Source organism: Triturus cristatus, chromosome 3_2 (genome assembly GCF_964204655.1).
Source record: "Triturus cristatus chromosome 3_2, aTriCri1.1, whole genome shotgun sequence".
Lineage (NCBI taxonomy): Eukaryota > Metazoa > Chordata > Amphibia > Caudata > Salamandridae > Triturus > Triturus cristatus.
The window spans coordinates 78856028-78878152 of record NC_140584.1 but is presented as its reverse complement, the minus strand read 5'-3'; the positions used below and the strand labels follow the sequence as shown (position 1 = coordinate 78878152).

General features: G+C 42.2%; 1 protein-coding gene across 1 annotated transcript in view; it reads left to right on the top strand.

Moving 5' to 3' along the window:
* Positions 1-22125, top strand: part of UBASH3B (ubiquitin associated and SH3 domain containing B) — a 648856-nt gene that overhangs the window by 364379 nt on the left and 262352 nt on the right. Inside the window, exon 5 of the mRNA XM_085647271.1 lies at positions 13527-13696. Within this exon, the coding sequence (XP_085503397.1) occupies positions 13527-13696 (170 nt within the window). The remainder of the gene's footprint in view (positions 1-13526; positions 13697-22125) is intronic.

The following is a 22125-nucleotide window of genomic DNA, read 5'->3' as shown; positions in this document are numbered from 1 at the left end:
AATTTACACATTTAACTCTATAACATCACAATTATACATTGATGAATAAATATAAATTATTGAATACATTTCATATAATTAAATTACTTCCCACCCTATTCCCCTATAAACTCACAACCCACTACGGAAGTAAAAACGCAAAATTCAATTTAATTTTTTTTATTAACTACTATAAATAATAAATAAAACATATATAATTGAATTACTTCCCACCCTATTCCCATATAAACCCACAACCCGCTAGGGAACTAAAAGCGCAAGATTCAATTAAAAAAAAATATTAACTACTACAATTTTAACACATATAATAAAAATATAAACAATTCTCATACAAAATACTAAAATACATAACATTAATAAAAAATCGATATTTTTAACAACTATGGGGCCGATTCCGATCCTGGAGAAACCGGGTACGAACCGTCGGTCGGAGCATTTTCTCCGTCCGACTCGTACCCGGTAAAAACACCATACAAACATGCAAGTACGATTCGTACGGAAACACCATTTCCGTACGATTCGTACAAAACACCGACCGACACAAAAACTCATACAAATGTGATCCGGGACGGCGCGTACGCGACATGCGGACGGAGTTAGGCAGCTTTTTACGTACCAGCAAGTACGATTCGTACCGACAGCACTCCGGACGGCTATATTTTTACGGCACACAAAAAGTGCCGGTAAAGCTAAGTACGCTGCGAAGCTTGAGGAAAAGGGAGCCCGGTATGCGCCGAACACCCCCCCAGCCCCCCCCCCTGTCTGTGACGTACCCCCAGCACCCCCCCGTATGTCCGCGACGTACCCGCACCACACCCATGTATGTACGGTGCGGACCCCCACCCCACCCCCGTATGTACGGTGAGGACCCCCACCCCACCCCCGTATGTATGGTGCGAACCCCCACCCCACCCCCGTATGTACGGTGCGGACCCCCACCCCCGTATGTACGGTGCGGACCCCAACCCCCGTATGTACATTTCGGACCCCCACCCCCGTATGTAGCGCTGGGGGTCCGCACCGTACATACGGGGGTGATACTTTCACTCTTCATTTCCTGAATCATTAATCACAATATTGATGGGGAATCAGCCAACACATTTATAGCTCCAGGAGTGTAAGTGTATGCTGCATGAAAATGAAATTCTTGTAGCCTAAATTGGTATCTTCCACCTGAGAGTTGCTTTTCTACATCCTCCTGTGGTAAATAATTCTAAAAGGGGTTTGTGCTAAGCTCTCATAACAAATTCTGATCCATATAGAAACTTCCTGAAATATTCAATTCCCCAACAACATGCTGACATTTATCTTTCTAGAGTTTAATATCTAAATTCACCTACCCAGAGTGGCCTTGAGGCATATGACAGAGTAACCACCTTACAAATTGCTGCAGTTCCCACATTGTTGGCCTCTGTAAGAATGACTTGCTGGCCTCTGTAAGAATGACAGGTCTACATCTGATGTCAGACCTATAAAAGGCTGGGGTAGAAACAATTTTATTCTTTATGGCTTGAAACTGGTTGCAACTTACTTTTTCACTGTTTTGATGCTTTATTAAACCAATTTGTACAGGCATGGTTTGCTCAAGTTGATATCACATAGATTTTTGTATCAGGGCAAAATTGGATGAACTGATTATGCAAAATTTGTGCTATTTTTAGATAGTTTCAGTTTTGTAAATGCAGAATACAAGGTTAAATTAGTGGAAATAATTATATTTCAATTTTCAACTGAAATACATCAATAATAGTGGAAATCATCTTGCTTCAAGTACTATAACAATGTCTTCAATTAACAAGGATCTGTTTTGTTTAAGATAAAACTGTTATGTATTATGATGTGCATGTGAACATTTTCACACATTGTTTCTAAACATTTCATATATATTTTCCATTTTTGCCCAGGATAAAACATGTAATGAGTACTGAAACTGAATTGATTTGCTCTGTTCACTGTTCAGCAAGTTGCACAAATGGTTTAGAATGCATATACTCTGGTTATTCACCAGTACAAAATTTATATATTCTGGCCAGTACCCCAACTGACATTAAGCAATAACTTTTGCATAAATGTATATTACTTTTCAGCACTTCCAAATGATAAAGTTCATTCATGGACTCCTGTGTGAGAGTTAGTTGTGTCCATTCCCCACATATAAAAAAAAAAGTTCTCCGTTTCGTGCTTCCCTAATTTATATATATATTCAGAAGAAAAATATAAGAGAAAATTTCTACCAAGAACAAGTCTGTTGGAGAAGTCAGCACAATCCCACTTGTAGTAAGAGAAAGTGCTTTCAAAAAGTTGTTTAAAAAAATCAACTTCTCGAGCAAATACATTTTTCTTTTTTGCAAAACAATTTATTTTGTAAGTGAAGATAGAGGAAGTTTTGAAATATTAGAAAGTGCATGAAGTGTGAAGTTTACCATCTGTGCCCAACTTTGAGATCACAGTTGCAAATTTTGAAACTGTGGCCACCCCTAATATAAATTAGAGTCAACCTGAATTGTGGTGTTTGATTTCAAAAATAATAAAACAATCAAAAGATTTCTATGTACTCATTTTAAGGGTAGATGATAAACCAATGCTTCATAATTTACTTTATCACATAGAATTGCATTATGATACCAGCTTATTGTGGTGTAGATATTATTTCACAAACATATTGTCCTAAATATCTTTTACAAAAATGCGGCCCCTTTTGAGTTAATAAGAGTAAATTTAAACCCAAGAGAGATATTTGTGTAAGCAATATATTTAGTATATTGTGAACCTCCCTGTCTAAAGAAAGGTGAGTTCTTTAGCGCACTGCCTATTGACAGCAAAACTGAAGATTTCTTATACATTAATGTAAAAAAATCTTTTTACTGTTCAATATTTTTATTTAAGAATAATAGCCTTATCCATCCAGTAGGTTTGAATCACACCAATATTGGTTTTCTTCATTGCATGATAATGTTCATTCCATAACAATGCGTGCTGTGTTCCATCATGAGCATTCAAATAATAATCATGTTGTATGTTGAACGCAAATGCATTTCAAACCTTGTCCTTCATCTGGGAGAGTTCGTTCTTATAAAACAATGATATAATCTGTAAACCAGAGAAAGTGATAATCACTATATGACTGAGCAAACACCGATATAAACCAAGACTATATATCTAAAAACTCTTCCAATTGTTGTATGTGCCCATCTCTTGTAGATCATAATAAACTGAAACATACTCATGACAAAACGTCTCCCACTTATGTAATTACGGTAATTACTTATCATGTACTTAAGTATGGAACTGCCATGATCATTTCCCATGAACTGAAGTCCTGGAAATACCAAATATTCCTAGTCTGAGTCTGTTGTTGAATTTAATATGATTCATTATGTAGTTAAGTCTTTAATGAGACCTGTGTGTTCATCAGAATGTAAATCCATAAGTTCTTCAAACAGCTGTGTGTAGCCACATAGATATTATATTCCTCAATTACATGACAAACTACCAAAGATGTAAAATGTTAAAATGGGTTATGTGACGTTACAACAAATGCCATTATCCCGCATGCCGTTGCAACGCTAAACTTTACCACAACTTGCTGTCAGGGGAGTGCTGGAAGTTGGAATAGATTAATTTTCTATTTCAACTCCAGTGTGTGCAACAGTAGGGAAGATGTTGGAGTTAAATCCAACAACTTCTACCCCCTGCTACACACCTTTTTGTTACAACGGCATGCGTGGTAAATGCATGCGTTGTAACGGTAACGGTGTAAAGGCTGCTTCCCGTTAAAATGTGTATATGGTGAAAATCACCATTTTGTTACAGTGTGCAAGTCCACCACCATTATTTCAGCAATCATTATGGAGGCTTCAAACTATCTGTTATCACAGCAAGCATAAAGTAATGCGCCTCGATTAACTACTCTAGACTTTCTCCAAAGCATATCTGAAGGGATATTATCTAACATCTCAAGTCACCCGCAGGAACGGTGTGCTAAATCCAAGCAGAGATTGTTACATGTTGACTACAGATGCTGGTGCATTCCTATGAGGTTTAAACTGGTGAGCCACATGCTAAGAGTCAATCGCTATTAAAGGCTGCACAATATGTTTCACTGACATGACTAAAAGACCACACCTAAAATGTGAATGCATTTACCCTATAATGTTTGTTGAAGCCATTGTGTTAGTACCTAGAAAAAATGCAGTAGATTATAATAACTAACATGCTGTTACCATTATTAGACAACATAGACACTGTATGCCTATGAATAATGACCGAGACCTGTGGTTACCATATTGTGCTATAAGTATTTGCCGCTTTATTGTTCTACAACTTTATTTTAAACAGTATCTCAGACCCTAAAGCAATGTAGAGTGATAATCCACCTCAATGAGATGTTTCACTACCTGACATCCAGGAATGAAAAACTGGCAACTAATGTATAAAATAGGAAGTTGTGTTTAAACACTCACATAAAGACTAAAGTATAAAAAGACAGGCACTTAAAACACATATATACATCTGCAAAAAAAGTTGTCATTGGAAACATGTCTTTCTAATTGGTCATTAAGACCTTTTGGAAATAAATTATATAATGTTCGGATCCAAAAAAGTCTCTTTGGAGCAACTTCGGATAATTTTATGTCCATACAAGGCAATCCGTGAGGTCAAAAATTATAAAATACAATTGAGAACATTGTGGTTGTGCTCCCAACAAATGTGTGGCCACTGTAGATTTAGTATTGGTCTTCTGAATGTTACTTTTATGCTCTAGGATGCATAATTTAATCTTCCTTTCCGTTTTACAGATATACAAACAACCCCAGGGCATTTCAGTGAACACATGCAGTTTCTTCAATTAGTCATCTCTATATCACTTTTATGGGGATGTCCTACAACCGATCCTGTAATTACAGTGTGGCAGTGAAAGCAAATGTTACATGACCCTATTCATGTCCAGCTTGTGACAGGCAATCATCTCATTTTGTTTTCTTGTCATCATTTCAATTACATTTTTTTGATTGTTGATATGCAAACAATGAGTGCTCAACAAAAAGTGTGACAGAATCCTTTTCCGATTGTAAGATTGCTCATGTGTTATTTCCAATTTTGTTGGCAGCCATGCTGTCAGTAGGGAATTTCAAGACAAAAGCGAGCCATGATTGAGATTGTTTCAAAGTTTTAGTTAACAATTTTTCTTCATGATATTGCTTGATGCAATGAGTGGTATCTGGTACCACCACCACAGGATATCCAGTACTTATGAATCTCTCTTTGTGTTCAAATTCAATCTGGTCATATTTATTTTATTCAGAAGTTATTCTTTTGAGACACTAGAAATGAGAGAATGGTAAGCTTTTTTTCAGTTCCTCAGAGTGAAAACTATAATAATGGGGCATGTTGAGTCGCAGGGATTCCGCTGGTAAAGCAGAACTGTGCCTTCGGATCACAGGACTTCAGAATGTAGGGACTAAGTCTCTCTAGAATGTCAGTATCTGTCTGCCCAACTCCTGGCTAGCTCACAGTGCCTCATGTGAACTCCTAACCTTCCCAGAGTCACAGGTGATTTTGGCAACCTAGAACATGACCTTCTAGTCCCTAAGAGAACCATGGAAACAGATCCTCCCCTTGAGTCTCTCACTAATGCATGCCAGTAGTAAACATAAGAAAGACGCAAAGAAAGTTTACAATACATTTAGTGAAGATACCATAGTCTATCATGAAGTAAATGTACTGTGATTATTAGGCAGATAGAACTAAACAAGGGAATTAGCACTAATATCAGGCTGTATAAAATAAACTTACCCACCATGGCAAATTATCTGTCTGTCTAAGCCTACCCTTAATGTGTGAGCACAGGGATATATACATGATCTCTGGGATTAGCAACAGACCCATTACCTGGTGTATGTAGTTAGGAGGTCCACATTATGAGTGTAAACTCATTTTTGTTACGCCGCGGGCCGCATCGCAACCCGCAGCACTGCCTGTTTTCTCCACATGGGCCGCAGTGCAGCCCGCGGTGCCCCTCCCTCCTCTTTGAGGGCACCGCAGTGCAGCACGGCAGCCTGCTGTTGCCGTTTTGGCGGCGTCGCAGATAGCACCTGTGACACCTGTTGGTATGCTCTGTGGGCACGGCACGTACTTGCACGATGGCCCATCCATGTCATGAGGCCCCTTGGGGCACTACACTTACCTGGTGTTGGCATCTGGTGATCCCCCTCCTTGGGGGCCATATTGTTGCTCTCCTCTTCTCAGTCTTGCTCATAGAAGGCAGTGGGGGAGGGTTACCTTCCTTCTTTACATGGCGATCTTCCTATACTGCACTTCACTCCTTTCCCTAATCAAGATGGCGACACTTCTCCTTCCTGTTTTGTTGCTTCCTGTTCCTGTATGTCCCTTCCTGTTCCTGTATGTCACTTCCTGGTTTTTTTCTGTATATATGAGATCAGAACCTTTCTTTCCTTAAGTTGAAACACTCCTTGTTCCTGCTGGTGAGTCCTCGCTCCTGTTGGTTCCTTGACTCTTATTCTGGTGATACCTTCCTTCCATTGGCACTCCTGGTTACCTTGCGACTTCTGCTCCAGGTTGACTTCCAGTTTTCTCCTGGTTCCTATGGGCTCCTGGTCTTCCAGTGTTTTCTGGCTCCTTGTCTTCTTCTTCATTCCTGGAGTCTCATCATCATCAGAGGTTTGTTCCCTCCAGGGCTTCCCTCTTGGTACTCCTTCTGGAGGGCACTGGCTGCTTAGGCTTTCATTTTCAGGCAGCACCGTGGCTACTGGAAGGGGTCACCCCTATCTCGGACAAACCAGGACTTACAAGAACCGAAGCCGGGAATCGTCCCAACGCTCAAGACTGGTAAAAAAGACCCGACAGTTTTATGCAAGACTGCATTTCAGGTTCTGCAGGCGTTCGTTCCAGGACCTGTCTCTCTGCCGGAATTCTCCCCTTTGCCCCCAAGGGAATGAGACACGGTTTATATGCTGAGAACTACTGTATTGGAAAGCTGGAGCTGTGCTACCTCCTTCTGTATAATGATGTTAGGAGTGTGTTAGAAAGGGGATTTTTAGCCGGCTAGGGCATGCGCCAAAGCCAGGCAGAAACCACCACTCTTGTCAGGATAAGGTAGTTACACTCCTAAAATAACCCCTGCTCACCCCCTTGGTAGCTTGGCACGAGCAGTCAAGCTTATCTTAGAGGCAGTGTGTAAAACATTTGCACATAACCAACAGTAATACAGTGTAAGCTCTACAAAAGGACGCCACACCAGTTTAGAAAAATATCCACTATTTTTACATACTTAAGACAAGAATAAAAACGATACAAATCCACAATACAGTACTTAAAAATCTTCAGTTATCAAAATATACTTGAAAAACAGTTCTTTGATGTCGATAGCTCCGTCCGGGGCTATCACGGCGACGTGACCAAACAAATCCAATCAGTTCTGGCTGACCGTGGCGTCGCGCGCCAGCTACGGTGTCGGAAAGACCCGTAAACCATACATTTTAGAAAAGCAGGGCGTCAGCGACCTCTCGTTGAGCTTCCGAAAGCATGGCGTCTGCAGGCGTCGGTTCCGGAGGTCGGTGCAGGAGTGGCCGGGGCCCTTGAAGTCACCCGCGTTGCAGATGAAACTCCTCTCTGTTGAAGTCAGGAGCGTGGGTGTCGGCAGGCGTCGGGTGCTGTGGTGCGAAGTGCAGCAGTGCGGCGTGCGGTGCCCTCAGGTCGCGGTGCGAGCAGCAGCTCGGTGGTGGCGTCAGATGGCGTCACCGGTGAAACCAGGGTCACGATGCGAAGTGAATGCGGTGCTCGTCCCCGTGCTGGCAGGTCGTGTGCGAGCAGTGTCGTCGTCGTTGCTGAAGGTCTGTCGTCGGCTGATGAACTAGAGTTGATGGTGCCGGCGTCGGTAGGCCAAGGCTGCTGTGCGGGATGAGGGTGGTGCGTCGTGTAATTTTACGAGCAGTGCCCTTGAACCACGGTGCTAGCAGCGGCGTAGACTTTGGCGTGGAGCTGCCTCGTTGGGAATACCAAGGCGTCGTCGTGAAGCAAGGCCGCGGCTCAGTGGCGGATCAGCAGGCGTTGTCGGTGAGATCGGGGTCGCGTTGCGGCGGTGCCCTCTGTGGGGCCTTCAGGACATGGAGTCAGCAGCGTCGTCGTCGACATAGTCGGGTTGCTTTTTCCTCTATTGCAGCACACAACACACAGTTCCCAGTGCTGTGGGCAGAAGAGCTTGAAGTCTTTGCTGTTCCTGAGACTTCTTGAACAGGGGGCAAGCTCTACCTCAAGCCCTTGGAGAAACTCACAAAAGTAGATTGCAGAAAGTTCAGTCCAGTCCTTTCACTGCCCAAGACAGAAGCAGCCACTGCAATCCAACACAGCAAAGCACACAGCAGTTCCTCCTCACAGCTTCTCCAGCTCTTCTTCTTGGCAGTCTTCTTGGTCCAAAAGAGTTCTAAAGTTCAGGGGTCTGGGCCCCAATATTTATATCCAAAAACCCTTTGATCTCTTAGGCAGAGAGTGTCTGTGCCCTGCCAGAACCAGTTCTGCCTTCTCTGGTGTGACTTCCTGGCACGAGGTGGAGACGGCATGGTCAGAGACAGACCAGGCCCTTTGAGGTGCAAAGAAATCTCCTCCCCCTTGCCCCATGGCAGCCCAGGTCTATTCAGCCCTTTCATGACCCACCTAGACTATCTAAAGCCACTCCTGCTTCCCAGCCTTCTGTCATCCAAAACCCAGACAGGCAATCCACATTCCATCAGAGGCACACAGGATGACAGAGCAAGAAAATACCTACTTTCTAAAAGTGGTATTTTCAAACACAGAATGTAAAAATCTCCTTCACTAAAAGATGTATCTTTAGTTTCTGAGTTCAGGCATACTAAACGTTATTTTCCTACCCAATTCCCTGGGATAGTTATGTTTATAAGATGTTATAAACAAACCCCCCATTCTGTCCTGTGGGGAACAGGGAGCCTTGCTATAGTGACAAACGAAATTGGCCGCAATTCACTATCAGAACATGCCACACACACCAGGGCATGTCCTACTTTTCACATACACTGCACTCTGCCCACAGGGGTACCTCGGGCCTACCTTAGGGGTGTCTGACATGTAAGAAAAGGGAAGGAGAGGGACTGGCAAGTGTATGCACTGGCCAAGTAGACCTGGCAGTTACATACTGTGCGCAGACTCCGCAATGGCGGGTCTGAGTTACCTTTTCAGGGCTACTCACGTGGGTGGAACAACCAGTGCTGCAGGCCCACTAGTAGCATTTGATTTACCGGCCCTGGCACACTCAGTGCACTTTACTAGGGACTAACAGGTAAATCAACAATACAATTGTGGAAACACCAATCCATAACACAATTTACCACAGGAGCACTTGCACTTTACCACTGATCGGCAGTGAGAAAAGTGTGCAGAAACACTACGCCAGCAAAAACAGCGTAAAAACCAGGCGGTCAGAAAGCAAAAACTCAGGGGAAACACGCCAAAAGATGCCAAGTCTAACAGAGCTATTGCTGAACAAGCGAAGAAAATAGTACACCATATCGTTATGTATTCAAGGCAACCTTGTTCAAAATGTGTAGACTGAATCCCAAAAGAATCACTTAATAACAATCAACATGTACAGCGTATTCCTACAATAATGTCACAAAAACATATGTATTATGTATGGCTATGCGGAGCAGAGGCAGCCTAAATCATCTAATACGCGAAACGAAGGGAGAACGAAAGTGGGACCAGAAGGGAAATGACTGCAGTTGTTTTGGTCAGTAGTCTTCTGAAACACTTCATTACAGATAAACCATTTTTCAAGTTGACCAGAACATCCAAAAACTGCACACTTCAACTGTTACTATTCAATTCTTATTCAGCTCAGCACTGTTATTCAATAGGTTTTCAATTGTGCCATGTCATATAAGAAAAATGTGAGCAATTCTTTGAAGATATTGGAGCAAACCTTCTATCCAGTTCTTGTCACCATCAATGTGGTCCTCTTCAGATTTGACTATAAAAATATTTACATAACCAGAAAAAAAATCCTTCCCATTAAAAATAACTGTGAAATTATGAAAAGTGTCACCATTTGTTAAGAAAGATTTTATTGCCTCCCAACTCATCAGACATAGCTGTATTGTGCATTAACAGCAATTGTGCATAACCAATCTTCATCAATTCCTGCAAATTCCACAGTGCCAATTTTATTCAAGAAATCAGTAGTGTCCTTCATGTATGGTCGAACACAAGGAGATGATGGACGAAATGCTGAAACTTTTCAGACACTCAACCCAAGTCGCAGATTTGAGTTAAAACCATCATCGTTATTGAGCTCACTTCACCACCCCAGTTTGGACCCTGCCATATGCAAATCAATCTTGACCCTGTGCATCATGGATCACAGTCCAGCTCAAACTACACATCAGTGTCTTACACATGTGCATTCACTTTTGATTGTAGAATGAGGTTTCCATTATGCTGTTCTGTGCCATTTGCATCGTGATTTTTTAATTGATTGCAAAAGTGATAATTGTGCTCCTGTTCTCTTAGCTGAGGTTGCTAGTATTCTTTTTGTTTTTTCGCCAATTCAATTTATTTAAATCTTTGCTGACTAGTGATTCAAAAGTGTCCAGAGTTTTATGTTATTTTGGTGGCATAACAGTACTCTAAGCTTTAACCTCTTCGTACTGAGGTATCTTGATATGAACCTTTAACTTTGCTGTAAAAATACTTTCGACTCAAATTTCCCATGAATTTAAAAAGAGAACCATCTGTCTCCAATATGTTAAATTTAGATCACAGCATTATATCAGATGATATTTTTGCTATCAGTATTCTGATATAGATCCAGAGGGCTATGGGAAAGTCCATAGCATAGTCGTTTATCTATCCTTCTCTCGACAAAGCCAAGCTCTTTGAAATCTCGAATCTCTTAGTGATGCTAGGTCTAGTTCTTTAATCAGTGTCCACATCTAGATTCCCTACAATTTTGACTTCCGATGCACATTGCACAAATCTAGTGTGCGCTCCTCCTTTTGCTGTTTTAGTTTCCCTGGCCTCCCCAGTGAACCGAAGTAAAGGTAAGGAGGTTTTTTATGTGCATTAGGAGACACAGAGCACAACCTGGACTCTGGTAGGCATGACTCAGGATATATGAAGATGTGCCTGCTCATAATGCTGCCTTACAACATTAAATGTTGTTATGATACATTTTTTGGTCATCGTACCCCAACGTGAATACCTAAATATGTTATTTTTGAAAATCTACCGAAAATGAAACAGACAAAAGGAACAAAGCCTGAGTTGTCTATAATGTTATTCAGATTCCCGAGGTGAAAAACATCTACAATGTTGTGCTATATCTGGATTTGAAATCCCATTCAGTTCTGACCCAAACTTTTCCAACTGTGGTATTTTAAACATATAGAAGTATATAAATAAGAAACAGAGGGGCAGATTTGCAAGCCCCTTGCGCCACTTTTGCGTCACTTTTAACATGGGAAAAATGACACAAAAGTGTGGCAAGGGGCTTGTAAATCTGCCCCAGAGAATAATACGGGTTGTCTTAACTGACGGGTTCTGAGTGACATCAAATAGACAAATGTGAAACTCGAGTTGTCTATGATGTCAATGTGAAACTCGAGTTGTCTATGATGTCACTCAGAACCCCTAGATGAAATAAACCCCCAGTATTCACTGTTGTCCATCTATAATTCTGTTCTGCATGGCTCTCATAGAGAGCTAATATCTTGAATGACTAGATTCTAAATCCAGTAATTCGTAGCAATGGTGGGCAGCAGAACGTGTTAACCTTGGTTACTATGGCATAAAGGAATTCCAAGCTGTTCTGACAGACCTCACTGTGAATCTATCAGAGCAACACTGGAAAGCAGGATGAACAGCATTTGGAAGAGAGGAAAGGAAAGAGACACAGAATGATGGGGTTAGGTCAGAGAAGACCATGTTTGTCTTTAATTGGGGAGGAGAGGCCATGATATGTATGGCTCTTTCATTCTCTGTGCCTTCCCATCCCGTCCTCTTCTGCAGCAGTGCTAGAGCCAGTGCTACACTGATAGGCTCTCAGGGAGGACTGTCAGAGCAGCTTGGAATTTTGTTGTGATTTGGCGAAATTGGGAAAACAACTTCTGTTACTCACTATTGCTACATCTCAGCAGCAAATAACCAATTTTACAATCAGGTAGTCACGATCCTGGCAATCAGTGTGCCATATAGACATATAGAATTTTAGAGCCTGAATCACAAAGGTAAACTTACACTTTTGTTAAGTTCATGATTTTTCACAATTCACAAAACAATTTTACCAGCAGTATCTTTACGACTGCCTATCTTTTTATGTGCAGAGTCTTGCCATGGATGTGGAGACACTGCAGTTGTAAAGCTACTACTCGTAAAATTCCTTTCAGAATTGCCAAAAAAGGTAAACATACACAAAGGTGTCAGTTTACCTTTGTGATTCAGGGCCATAGTATGGTAACTGTGAGTTCCCGGGATGTTGGGGTTCAGAGTGACATCAAATTAGACAATGAGAATGAAGCCTGAGTAGTCTATGATATCACTCAGAACCCCAAGATCACAAACATCCCAGTAACTCAGTTATCCATCTATAAATGTATGTTATGTGTGGATCCCAAAATGATCCATCCCTGCTTATAACTGCTAATCTGAGACAAAGGAGTAATGAGTGAGCCACAGACATTATGGTCTCTTCTCTCTGACCCAAATGTGAAAACATTTCTTACCTGCCACCCATAACAAACTCCTAGCACCTTCCTTGTGTATTTCTGCCTTCTGCAGCTGTGCTTTCTGCTTTCAATCAAAGCAGACAAGCATCACTGTGCTGACAGGCTCCCAGAGAGCCCTGTCAGCCTGGACTCGAAGGCCTTTATGACCTAACAACAGTGGGGAACAAGTTTCCTATCAATTGTTGCTGTGTCATAGCAGGTAATTACCATGTTTAGAATGTGATGTAAATGACAGAGAATCCCTGTGAAAGCCATGCACAGCAACATAATTACTTTGTAAAAATTCATAATCCCCAAAATAAAGTTCAGGCATACACAAAAACTAAAATAACTAATTAGAGAGACTGATAATACAAGTCAAGCAGTCATTACTAATGGCAATGTGGAAAAGCACCAGCCAGAAAATGCTGCATTGCAGTTACAATTTCTTATGTTACCTTATGCTGTGCTATTGTTTCCTTTATATCATGTTTTGGTATGCATGTTAGGTCACCTTATGTTATTTATGGCATTATATCTTATATTACCTATGCTATGTTTTGTCATGAGATATGTTTAATTTAATGGTACGTTTACGAGGGTTTTTGCAGTACCAGGTTTTGTATTCTCTCTTAGTAATTGATGGTGGCTGCAACTTTCTAACACTGATGAAACAGACAGGGCCTTGTTTTGTGCTGATGTTATTAGGAGGACATCATCCTTTAACTATTGTATGTACAATTCTGAAAGACCATGAATATGTATAATCATTTGTTGTATTTTTTTTTTAAGATGTGCATGTGGAGCCCCATAAAAAGCAACTCCATGTGACGCTGGCCTATCATTTTCAAGCCAACCATTTGCCCACGCTGGAGAAGTTGGCACAAAATATCGACATCAACCTGGGGTGTGACTGGGTTGCAGCAATATTTTCTCGGGATATACGATTTGCGAATCATGAGGTATGTCTTTCGATTTCATGAATTTATGTTGATTCAGTGGATCTTCTGAGAAGATGTGCAGAAATTGTGTGTTAAGTTGTAGTTCTTCCTATATAACTTCTAGACTAAGTCCCAGATGTACAAATGTAAATTGTCCTTGCATGATGCAAGTAGCCCCAAGGCAATGCAAGTCCTTAACTGGGATTTACAAAGCCACGCAAGAGAAGATTTGCATCACCTTGCGTTTCTGTGTAAAAAAAAAAAGTCATGCTGGGCATAGCCAGGGAAGCGGTCTATTGGTGGAGTATTGCTTTCCCTCGCATCCACCCATGGATTTTGCTGCATTCCCAGATATCTTTATTACGCCTTGCTACTTACTTTTTCTGTGTTTTCTATGGCAAGGCATTACCCATCACACATAAGAAAAGGAAAATGCCTATCAGGATTGTTTTTGTGCGTGAAGGTGTTTCCTCCTGTACAAAAACAATCTTGCTCGTAATGCAGGCACCCTTGCAAGGGAGCCTGCATTGGTGCTAAGATGCAAAAAAAAAAAAAATAGAAACTAAACAATCTTCAGCCAAAATCTCAAAATCTTCAGAGGTTACTCAGTGGCTGGTACTGTGGGGTTCTTATCACTCTTCCCACTCTCACCACATTCTCTCTTCCTTGATGCCCCTAATACCATTTCTTAATTGTGTTTTGCCATACAGAATCATAGGTCCTTTTCAGTTTTATTATATTATGCTCTGAATGTTACCCATGCCTTCCTTACTCGCTGTAACACATATCAGTATTTTAAACACTTTGTTTTTCATGTCTGTTGTTTTGAACTTTGTAAAACAAAAAAATATCAAAATTATCTTTCTTACTTTATACTTTGTTAGTTTTTGATTTCTCCCTTTTTTATGTTTAATGCATAGTTGAACACTGGAATATTCAGAGCTCCATTGAAGAAAGTGGAGTAGCTCAGGACCTATAATGGTTGGTATAGGCCTTCTGCTCCAACATGACAATGTTTGACTTTGTTTTTCTCCTTTTTAAAATCGAATAGAGTGCCATGGAGTGTAACATGGTGCGCTTGAAGAAAAACTATGCTTAGAAAACTGTGAACATTTCATAACTGTGGAGCTGTACAACACATATTTCCACTATACCATGCCATCTTCCTTCTGGAGATCAATTAGCCATTGTCAGAGCATAGCTTTGGCCCATATTATTGGGGGGTGTGGGTCTAAGATTTCACAACAAGCACTATGTCATACTGTTGTAAAGGGTACTGCACAGACAGAGTGGTTAGAAGTGGTAAGTGGCTTTATTGCAGACAACTATTCAGAGCTGTCTTTCCAAACTGCCCTTCCAGGAACGTTCGCCCTCAAACTATAATGTGGAACCCTATAATGGCAAGATTCCACTGACCCCATAGCATGAGACAATAGGCTTAAGACAAGACACAAAGCACCTAAGCACCATACAACACATACCCAACTCAGAAGCTCAAGGGGTGCGCATGTGACAGGAAGCAGTGTTGTAGAAGAAAGGATGCAGCCTTGATTCTGGTTCAGATAGCTATGTTTAGCTAAAGTCAAGCCAACCCCAGCAAATCTATGTACCAGTGGAGAGTGCCATTCAGCGGCACCCACCTTTAGAATGTGTGTGTGTATTGCATGGAGAAGCAGCCTGCAGGAAGGAGAGAGGTCCGTTTTTACCTCTCAGTCATGACAAGGCTGCAAATTCTCAGCATCATGGGCAATCACAATTCTCTTCGTCAATGGTGTTTATGGGCTGACAGCAAATCTTAGAGGTGGAACTGAGAGTCCAACTGGAGTCTCACAATTCCTCCTGGCAGGACAAAGACACATTGTGTTAAATCATACATTGCAAGAGACAAATAGATCATAACTTTTTTTAAATATAGCACACCTGTTGCATTTCTAACTACTATAAATAAGAGCTGTCATTATCCTGTCGGTGAGCTAACAATTGCACTAGATATTAGATAACAGTAAACCAGACTCGACCTTAGAAGAATGGAATGTCCTTGAAATTGTGACCTGCAGGTCACTGCGTGTTTCCTAAGCAAGTGTTCAGCTGGTCGAACCAAGGCACTAGCTTACAAGCTGTAATAAGTTAATACAGCCCAACAGAACTAATTTTAACATCCTTAAGATTACAAAACATTATATTATCTTGAATATTACATGCAATTATTTGCAGATAGTATAAACACCCTGAGGTGCTTTACTACTCTTGTAACTTGTCTCCTATAGGTTACACAAGTATCTCTGCAAAACTGCATTAATCCACTGAACTATCATACCTAGTAGAACTCTGTGATCTGCATGTTGCATGCTATACTCTGCAGTAGACACAATATCCATATGTATTCTGTGTATATGTAGATCTCAACATTTAGGTCATCAACCACCTGAGCTATCTCACCACTATTATAAGCTGAAATGTTTGGCTACACATAGGTATCTGCAATAGGATCTTTAATCAACTGAGTATCTTAAAATTGAGTTTGTTATTAATTGAGCAAGGCAAAACAAATTAACTATCACATTTTCCTCCTCAATGTATTTCGTGTGTGCAATTAATACATATGTCCTGAAAGACCATTTCCAGTCACTGATTCAGCTCCTCGTGGTGCACTCCCTCATGGCTCCACACCGTCTAACACCAACCCTCCCTCACCAGGTTTGTTAATTTTTCCATTTCCAATATTGATGGGAAGCCTCAATGTGCTATTCTTGAGAGCATGCGTACGAGGGTGATAATGATAGGAAGCATAGATGATACTGGGCTAAGGTGAGAAGATGAGTTTAAGTCAAGAAATCTACCCCCTGAGCAGCATAGGGTCCCAAGATAGACTGAAAAACAGGGGGCAAGTGGAGGAAGAGGTCAGCCCTAAGGAAAGGAGCTTCAAGTCAGTCTGGGCCACAGGGCAGGAGAAACAGCCATTTATGCTTCCTCCAACAGGATAAGTCAGACAAGAATTAGACCACAGATTCCCACCCTGCTGCTCGAACATGTAAGCAACCAGCTGTTTAAACAAGGAGCAGGCTTACCCTTAATACAGTAGCAGTGTGATCAATTTTGCCTCCACCTCCCAATGTGTAGATGTCAGATGGAGTTCATTGAGGAACCACATGCAAATGGAAGACGCAGGTGGGGCGAGGAACCTGGCACAGTCAGTAGAAACATGTATATGTGTTTATACACTAATAATTACCTTTTATAAAGCGCAAAACAAACTGATGTTTTATTCACCTATGCCCTTATGTTGAGTTTCTTGTATTTTGTTGGAGGGAGGCAAACTGGGAACTGAAATCACCAACTCTGTCCAGATTCCTGCACTAAAATACAGGATATTGCGATATTTCCCCCAGAATTGGGAATAACGCATAGACCCAGGAATACCAGGTTGTTTTCTGTGTGTGTTTTCCCCATTCCATAGAAAATAACAAGCCCACATCTGCATCCATTTACCACCAGTTTTAAGCAGGATGTGGGGTTTGTTTGTCTCATGGTGGAGGTGGCAGATAGTATGGGGCGAAGGGAAGATCATAAGTAGAAGATGGAGCCAGGCAGCCTTTTGTGCTCCTTCTGCTAAGATAAGAGGGCAAAGTGCTGCAGTTGCCCACAGCCCTAATAACTCTTCTATCAAATCCGGGTGCAGTTTTTAAGGGCTTGAGATTACTGGGTCTGGTATTTGTAGGTAACATTCCAGACTGAGACATGGAAAATCCTGTAATTGCTCAAAGTGGTATCTCCCTAAGATACTGCTATAGGAAACTAGTATAAAGATCCTGCTTGGTGTTTTTTGCGACCCACCTAATCAAGTCAGTAAGAACTCCAACTTGTTACCTACAAGTTATCAGTCAGCAACAGATGAAGTAACCTACCAAGAATACAAATGTCTGACCTAACTTTATATGCAAAACATATGCATGGGTAACAGGCATGTTAACCAACTGAGATATGGTAAGCATGAGAAATTTCCATTAGCTACAGATCTTCAGAATGTCACTGCTGCATGAGGCACTGCTATCTAAATTAATTATTCATAGAGTAGTGATTTAGGATTACGAAATACCTTTCCCTGGATAGGGTGAAAGTGAATCATGAAATGGGATGTGCTGCGCTCATGTATCACCTCTCATACAGAAATGGATGAGTGAGACGACATGTTGCATAAATGCCTGAAAACACAGAGCAGAGGTGCTTTGTGATTCGCTGATTATGTCCTGACCTGAATTGTCTCCAATGATCACTAGCACGTAGACCCAGTAGTTTTGGAAGAAACCAAAGTAGTTGCAAGGGCTCAGAGTGAAATCAGCTCCTCCATCATAGGTGGATGCCGCTCAGAGGAGTGGCCTGAAATCAGAACCTGGCGTACTGCTCCTGTGCCCTTGTGCATCAGGTCACACTGAAGGCATCCATACAGAGCAAGAGCGGGGAGAGGATGTAGCCTTATGGCTAGAGCGGTCAACCTCGAAGCTGGGGAACCGGGTTCGGGTCTCGGCAATGACGCTCAACATCCTGTGATTCTCAGCAAATCACTTAATCTCCCCATGCCTAAAAAAAAAATGAATGTGTCCATCTGTAACAAAACTGGTGATCATGTAAAGCGCTCTGTTACCTGAAATCCTCGGGTCTAGTTTGCGCTATATAAAACTCTGGAAAAAAATAAATAGTTACAAGCAGTGGTTTGCAGTGCAGGCACCCAATACTAAAGCAAAAGCATACCTACCCCAGACCACTCTGGAACCTGCATGCAATCATACCCTAGATATCTGTTGAAGATCTTCCGGAGTTGGGGTGCCATGATGGAGCTCGCTTTGTTAAAGGTGTGGTGAGGGCAGGGGTCGGACGGTGAGCCGGAGTGGATGGTGTTCATGGTTTTGATGGTGTCGTCGTCGTCGACGTGGTTCCAGGAGAGCAGGTGGCCGGTGTGACTGGGGGGCGGTGAGTCTGAGGTGTCGGCAGCTGTCGGGGGGTGTCTGAGTGTTGAAGCTGTCGTGGATGTCTATGATCTTGCGGTGGAAGAAGGTGGCTAGAGAGTCGCAGAGGTCTTGTGACGGTGGGATGTCGTTAGAGCTGGAGCTGTGGTTGGCGAGTTCCTTCACGATGTTGAAGAGCTCTTTGCTGTTGTGCACGTTGTTGTTGATGCGTTCCTTGTAAGAGGTCCTTTTGGCAGTTCAAATGAGCTGGTGGTGCCTGCGGCTGATGTTCTTGAGGGCTGCGTGGTTGTTCGGTGTCTGTTCGTGGTGCCACTTCTTCTCGAGTCTTCGGCAAGTCTGCTTGGATGCCTGGAGGCAGGTGGTGAACCATGTGGCCCTTATGTCGGTGCGTCTGTTTGAGGGTTTCTTGATCGGGGCGAGAGTGTTGGCGCAGTTGCCAATCCATTGCCTGAGGTTGCGGGTGGCTGTGTCGGTGTGGTCAGTTGGTGGGTCTCGGGCGAGGGTGGTGATTAGCTGCTCTTCGGTGACCTTGTTCCAGCTGCGGTGGGGGATTTGTTGCGGGTGGTTGTGTGTGGTGTTTTTCTCGAAGGAGAAGTGGATGCAGAGGTGGTCGTTCCAGTGGAGTTCTGTGGTGTGGCTGAAGGTGACGTGGTTGCTGGTGGAAAAGATGGGGTCGAGCGTGTGTCCGGCGGAGTGGGTGGGTGCCGTGACGAGCTGTTTGAGTCCGGGGTTGGCGAGGTTGGCGAGCAGAGTGCTGGAGGTGCTGTCATTGGTGTTCTCGAGGTGGAAGTTCAGGTCTCTGAGTAGGATGTAGTCTGTGGATGCGAGGGCATGTGTGCTAATGACGTCGGTGATGGAGTCCCTGAACTGTGGCCAGGGTCCGGGGGGTCTTTAGATGAGGGTTCCTCTGAGGGTGGTGTTGGGATCGATGTGGATCTGGAAGTGCAGGTGTTCGGCAACGCTGAGGGTGTCTTCGGTGCTGGTCGAAATCACTTCACAAATCTGAGAGGGACCTCCTTAACCTGACTCTGAAAAATAATTGGGGGGGTGTTACACCCCATACACTCCCCCTAAAAGTATGCCCATGCCACGGTCACTAAACGACAAAAAGTTACAATTAAAAAAGAACACTTTAAAAGAGATGATTCTCTTTTTTTTCTTATTGTCTCTTGTTTATGCAACTCATTCCGATTTAGCGCTGGTGGCACCCAGTGCAGCAATCTTTTTCGGTGCCCCCTCCTCCCAATGACTTCCTTCTCCACTGATTTCCTCACCACAACCATCCAACATTGCCCTTCATCTCTCCATCGCCCCTCTCGCAAATGCATTCATTTGTTTTATAACACTATTCATACCAGTGTAGGGAGTAAGAGCACTTCACATCACACATAAACTATGCAGAGACAATGAATCATACATGTGTAAATCAGTCTGTAGGAAATGTTACATAAAACAATGAGGATAACAAAGTGTAGGAATCACGTCATCGATACTAGTAGGCAGTATATTTTAAGAGTGATTGGACTTGGGATTCAAAACATACTATTGGGATTGGCATTAATAATGAGACTGTATTTCTATCCAAACCAACCCTTTTTAGGAAACAGGATAATGAAAGTGGTGAAAAAGAAAACACTCTAAATTATAGCATGCAGTTTGCATGCTGCTCTTTGATGAAAGTTCATAGGTCACCATGCTATATTACTTATGATTGTAATTTAAGAACAACAAAAGGATCTCTGTGACAAAAACAGAAACCCACTGAGCTATCCATATAAATACAGTTCTGTGATCTGCATGGTACACATTCTTTGCAGAAGGCACATTAACCCTCAGCACTACCTTATGATGGGTCAAAACTGCCACTAGACAAAACTCAGATCTCTGTCCAGCAGAAGCATAACGTTTAATCACCAGCATTAGCTTGATATTGTTACTGGTGCTGAATCCTGCTGGAGCACACAAGGAACTCTGCCTCAGCAGATGCTTTTAAACCAAGTTATTTTTTACCACAGTACCCCCGCCCCAACTCAGCACCAAGAGCTCACCGCCCTGTCCGATACCCAGCTGTTGGTCACCCAAAACTACATGCACATGTTTTAAACTTCAAATGCATGTTCCCAGAGTCATTTAATAATTCAGTTTTTATTGTCTAACTTTCTTACAGTGCTGCAGATAACTGACAGCTGCTCAAAGCACTTTTCGGTAGGACAATATATACATACATAAAATACATAAAATTCATACATCAGAGTTACTGAAGAAGTTGAGTGCATATACAAGGCAGTTGCACACGCGGCCCATGGTAGACAGACATTTCAAAAATACACACCTGAAGAGCATCAGTCTCCCCCAGCTGCCTGGTCCACCTGCCCTCTCACGAGTGAGCACAACACTCCCAGAACACACCTGAGTAGAATTCGAATTGTACATAAAAGACAGTGTATGTGACATGCTGCTCAAACACTGCCCCCCCCCCGAATGCGGTTCCACACTCTGACAAAGGCGTGAAGGAATGAGTTATAGTTAGGTCACTGAGGGGTCACCTCAACACTAGCAGCACAGTGGAGTGAGTGACAGGCAGAGAGAGAGAGGCCTATTGCTCTGGAGTGATTGTGCCAATTTCATTTGGATGTGTGCTTTGAGCTCAGGGCCCTGCCTATGCTCTCACATACTCCCTCCTCTGGGACCAGTAATCTTAATAAAATAAACACAAGGTTACTGGCATACTGGCATCTGAACCGATTATGCTGCCTTGTAACTGACAATTATTTGGGGGGATGTTCCACCCTATACACCACCCTAAAGCTATGCCTCTGGCCATTGGTTATTAAATGAAAGATGCTTCACTTGAAGAAATGGGTGTTAGCGGAACTACGCGACAACAGTTGATCCCCGTTAACTCTTACTGGAATGTGCTTAATTCAAAGATTTACCAATCAGCTTAATTTAATTTCATGTGTTCTCATCATTCTTACAAAGCAGGTACCATTAGGAATCATAAGACTGGGTGAAGTTTAATGCAGTTCACTTTGGGAAGAGGAACCAGGGAGATGTTAGAATGAATCTTCCTGTCACCGTTGACATTAGTGGTTCCTCAAATGAGATAAAGTTAGACCATTTTTGTAATATATACATATATTACCATAAACTAGTAAAGTTTTGAATACTAACTTACGTGTAACATAATCCTAGTACATCATCCTGAGACAAAATAACAATAGAAGAGTCGAGACCGAGGCAATCATTGATATCTTTGGGGATTCATGTTCAGGACATGGGAAACCAGTAACATCAAATGGTTATTCTTGCCTGGGCTCGGCCATCCTACATTTGCATTGTCATCACTTCATATTTCTCCTATATTATGAGTGCTCACATCATTTTGTTTCAAATGAAAATGTAAGCTCTAATGGAATAAATACCTGAAGGTTAGACTGTAACAAAGAAAGCTAGAAGTATTATGTTGAGTAGGAAAGCTATCCT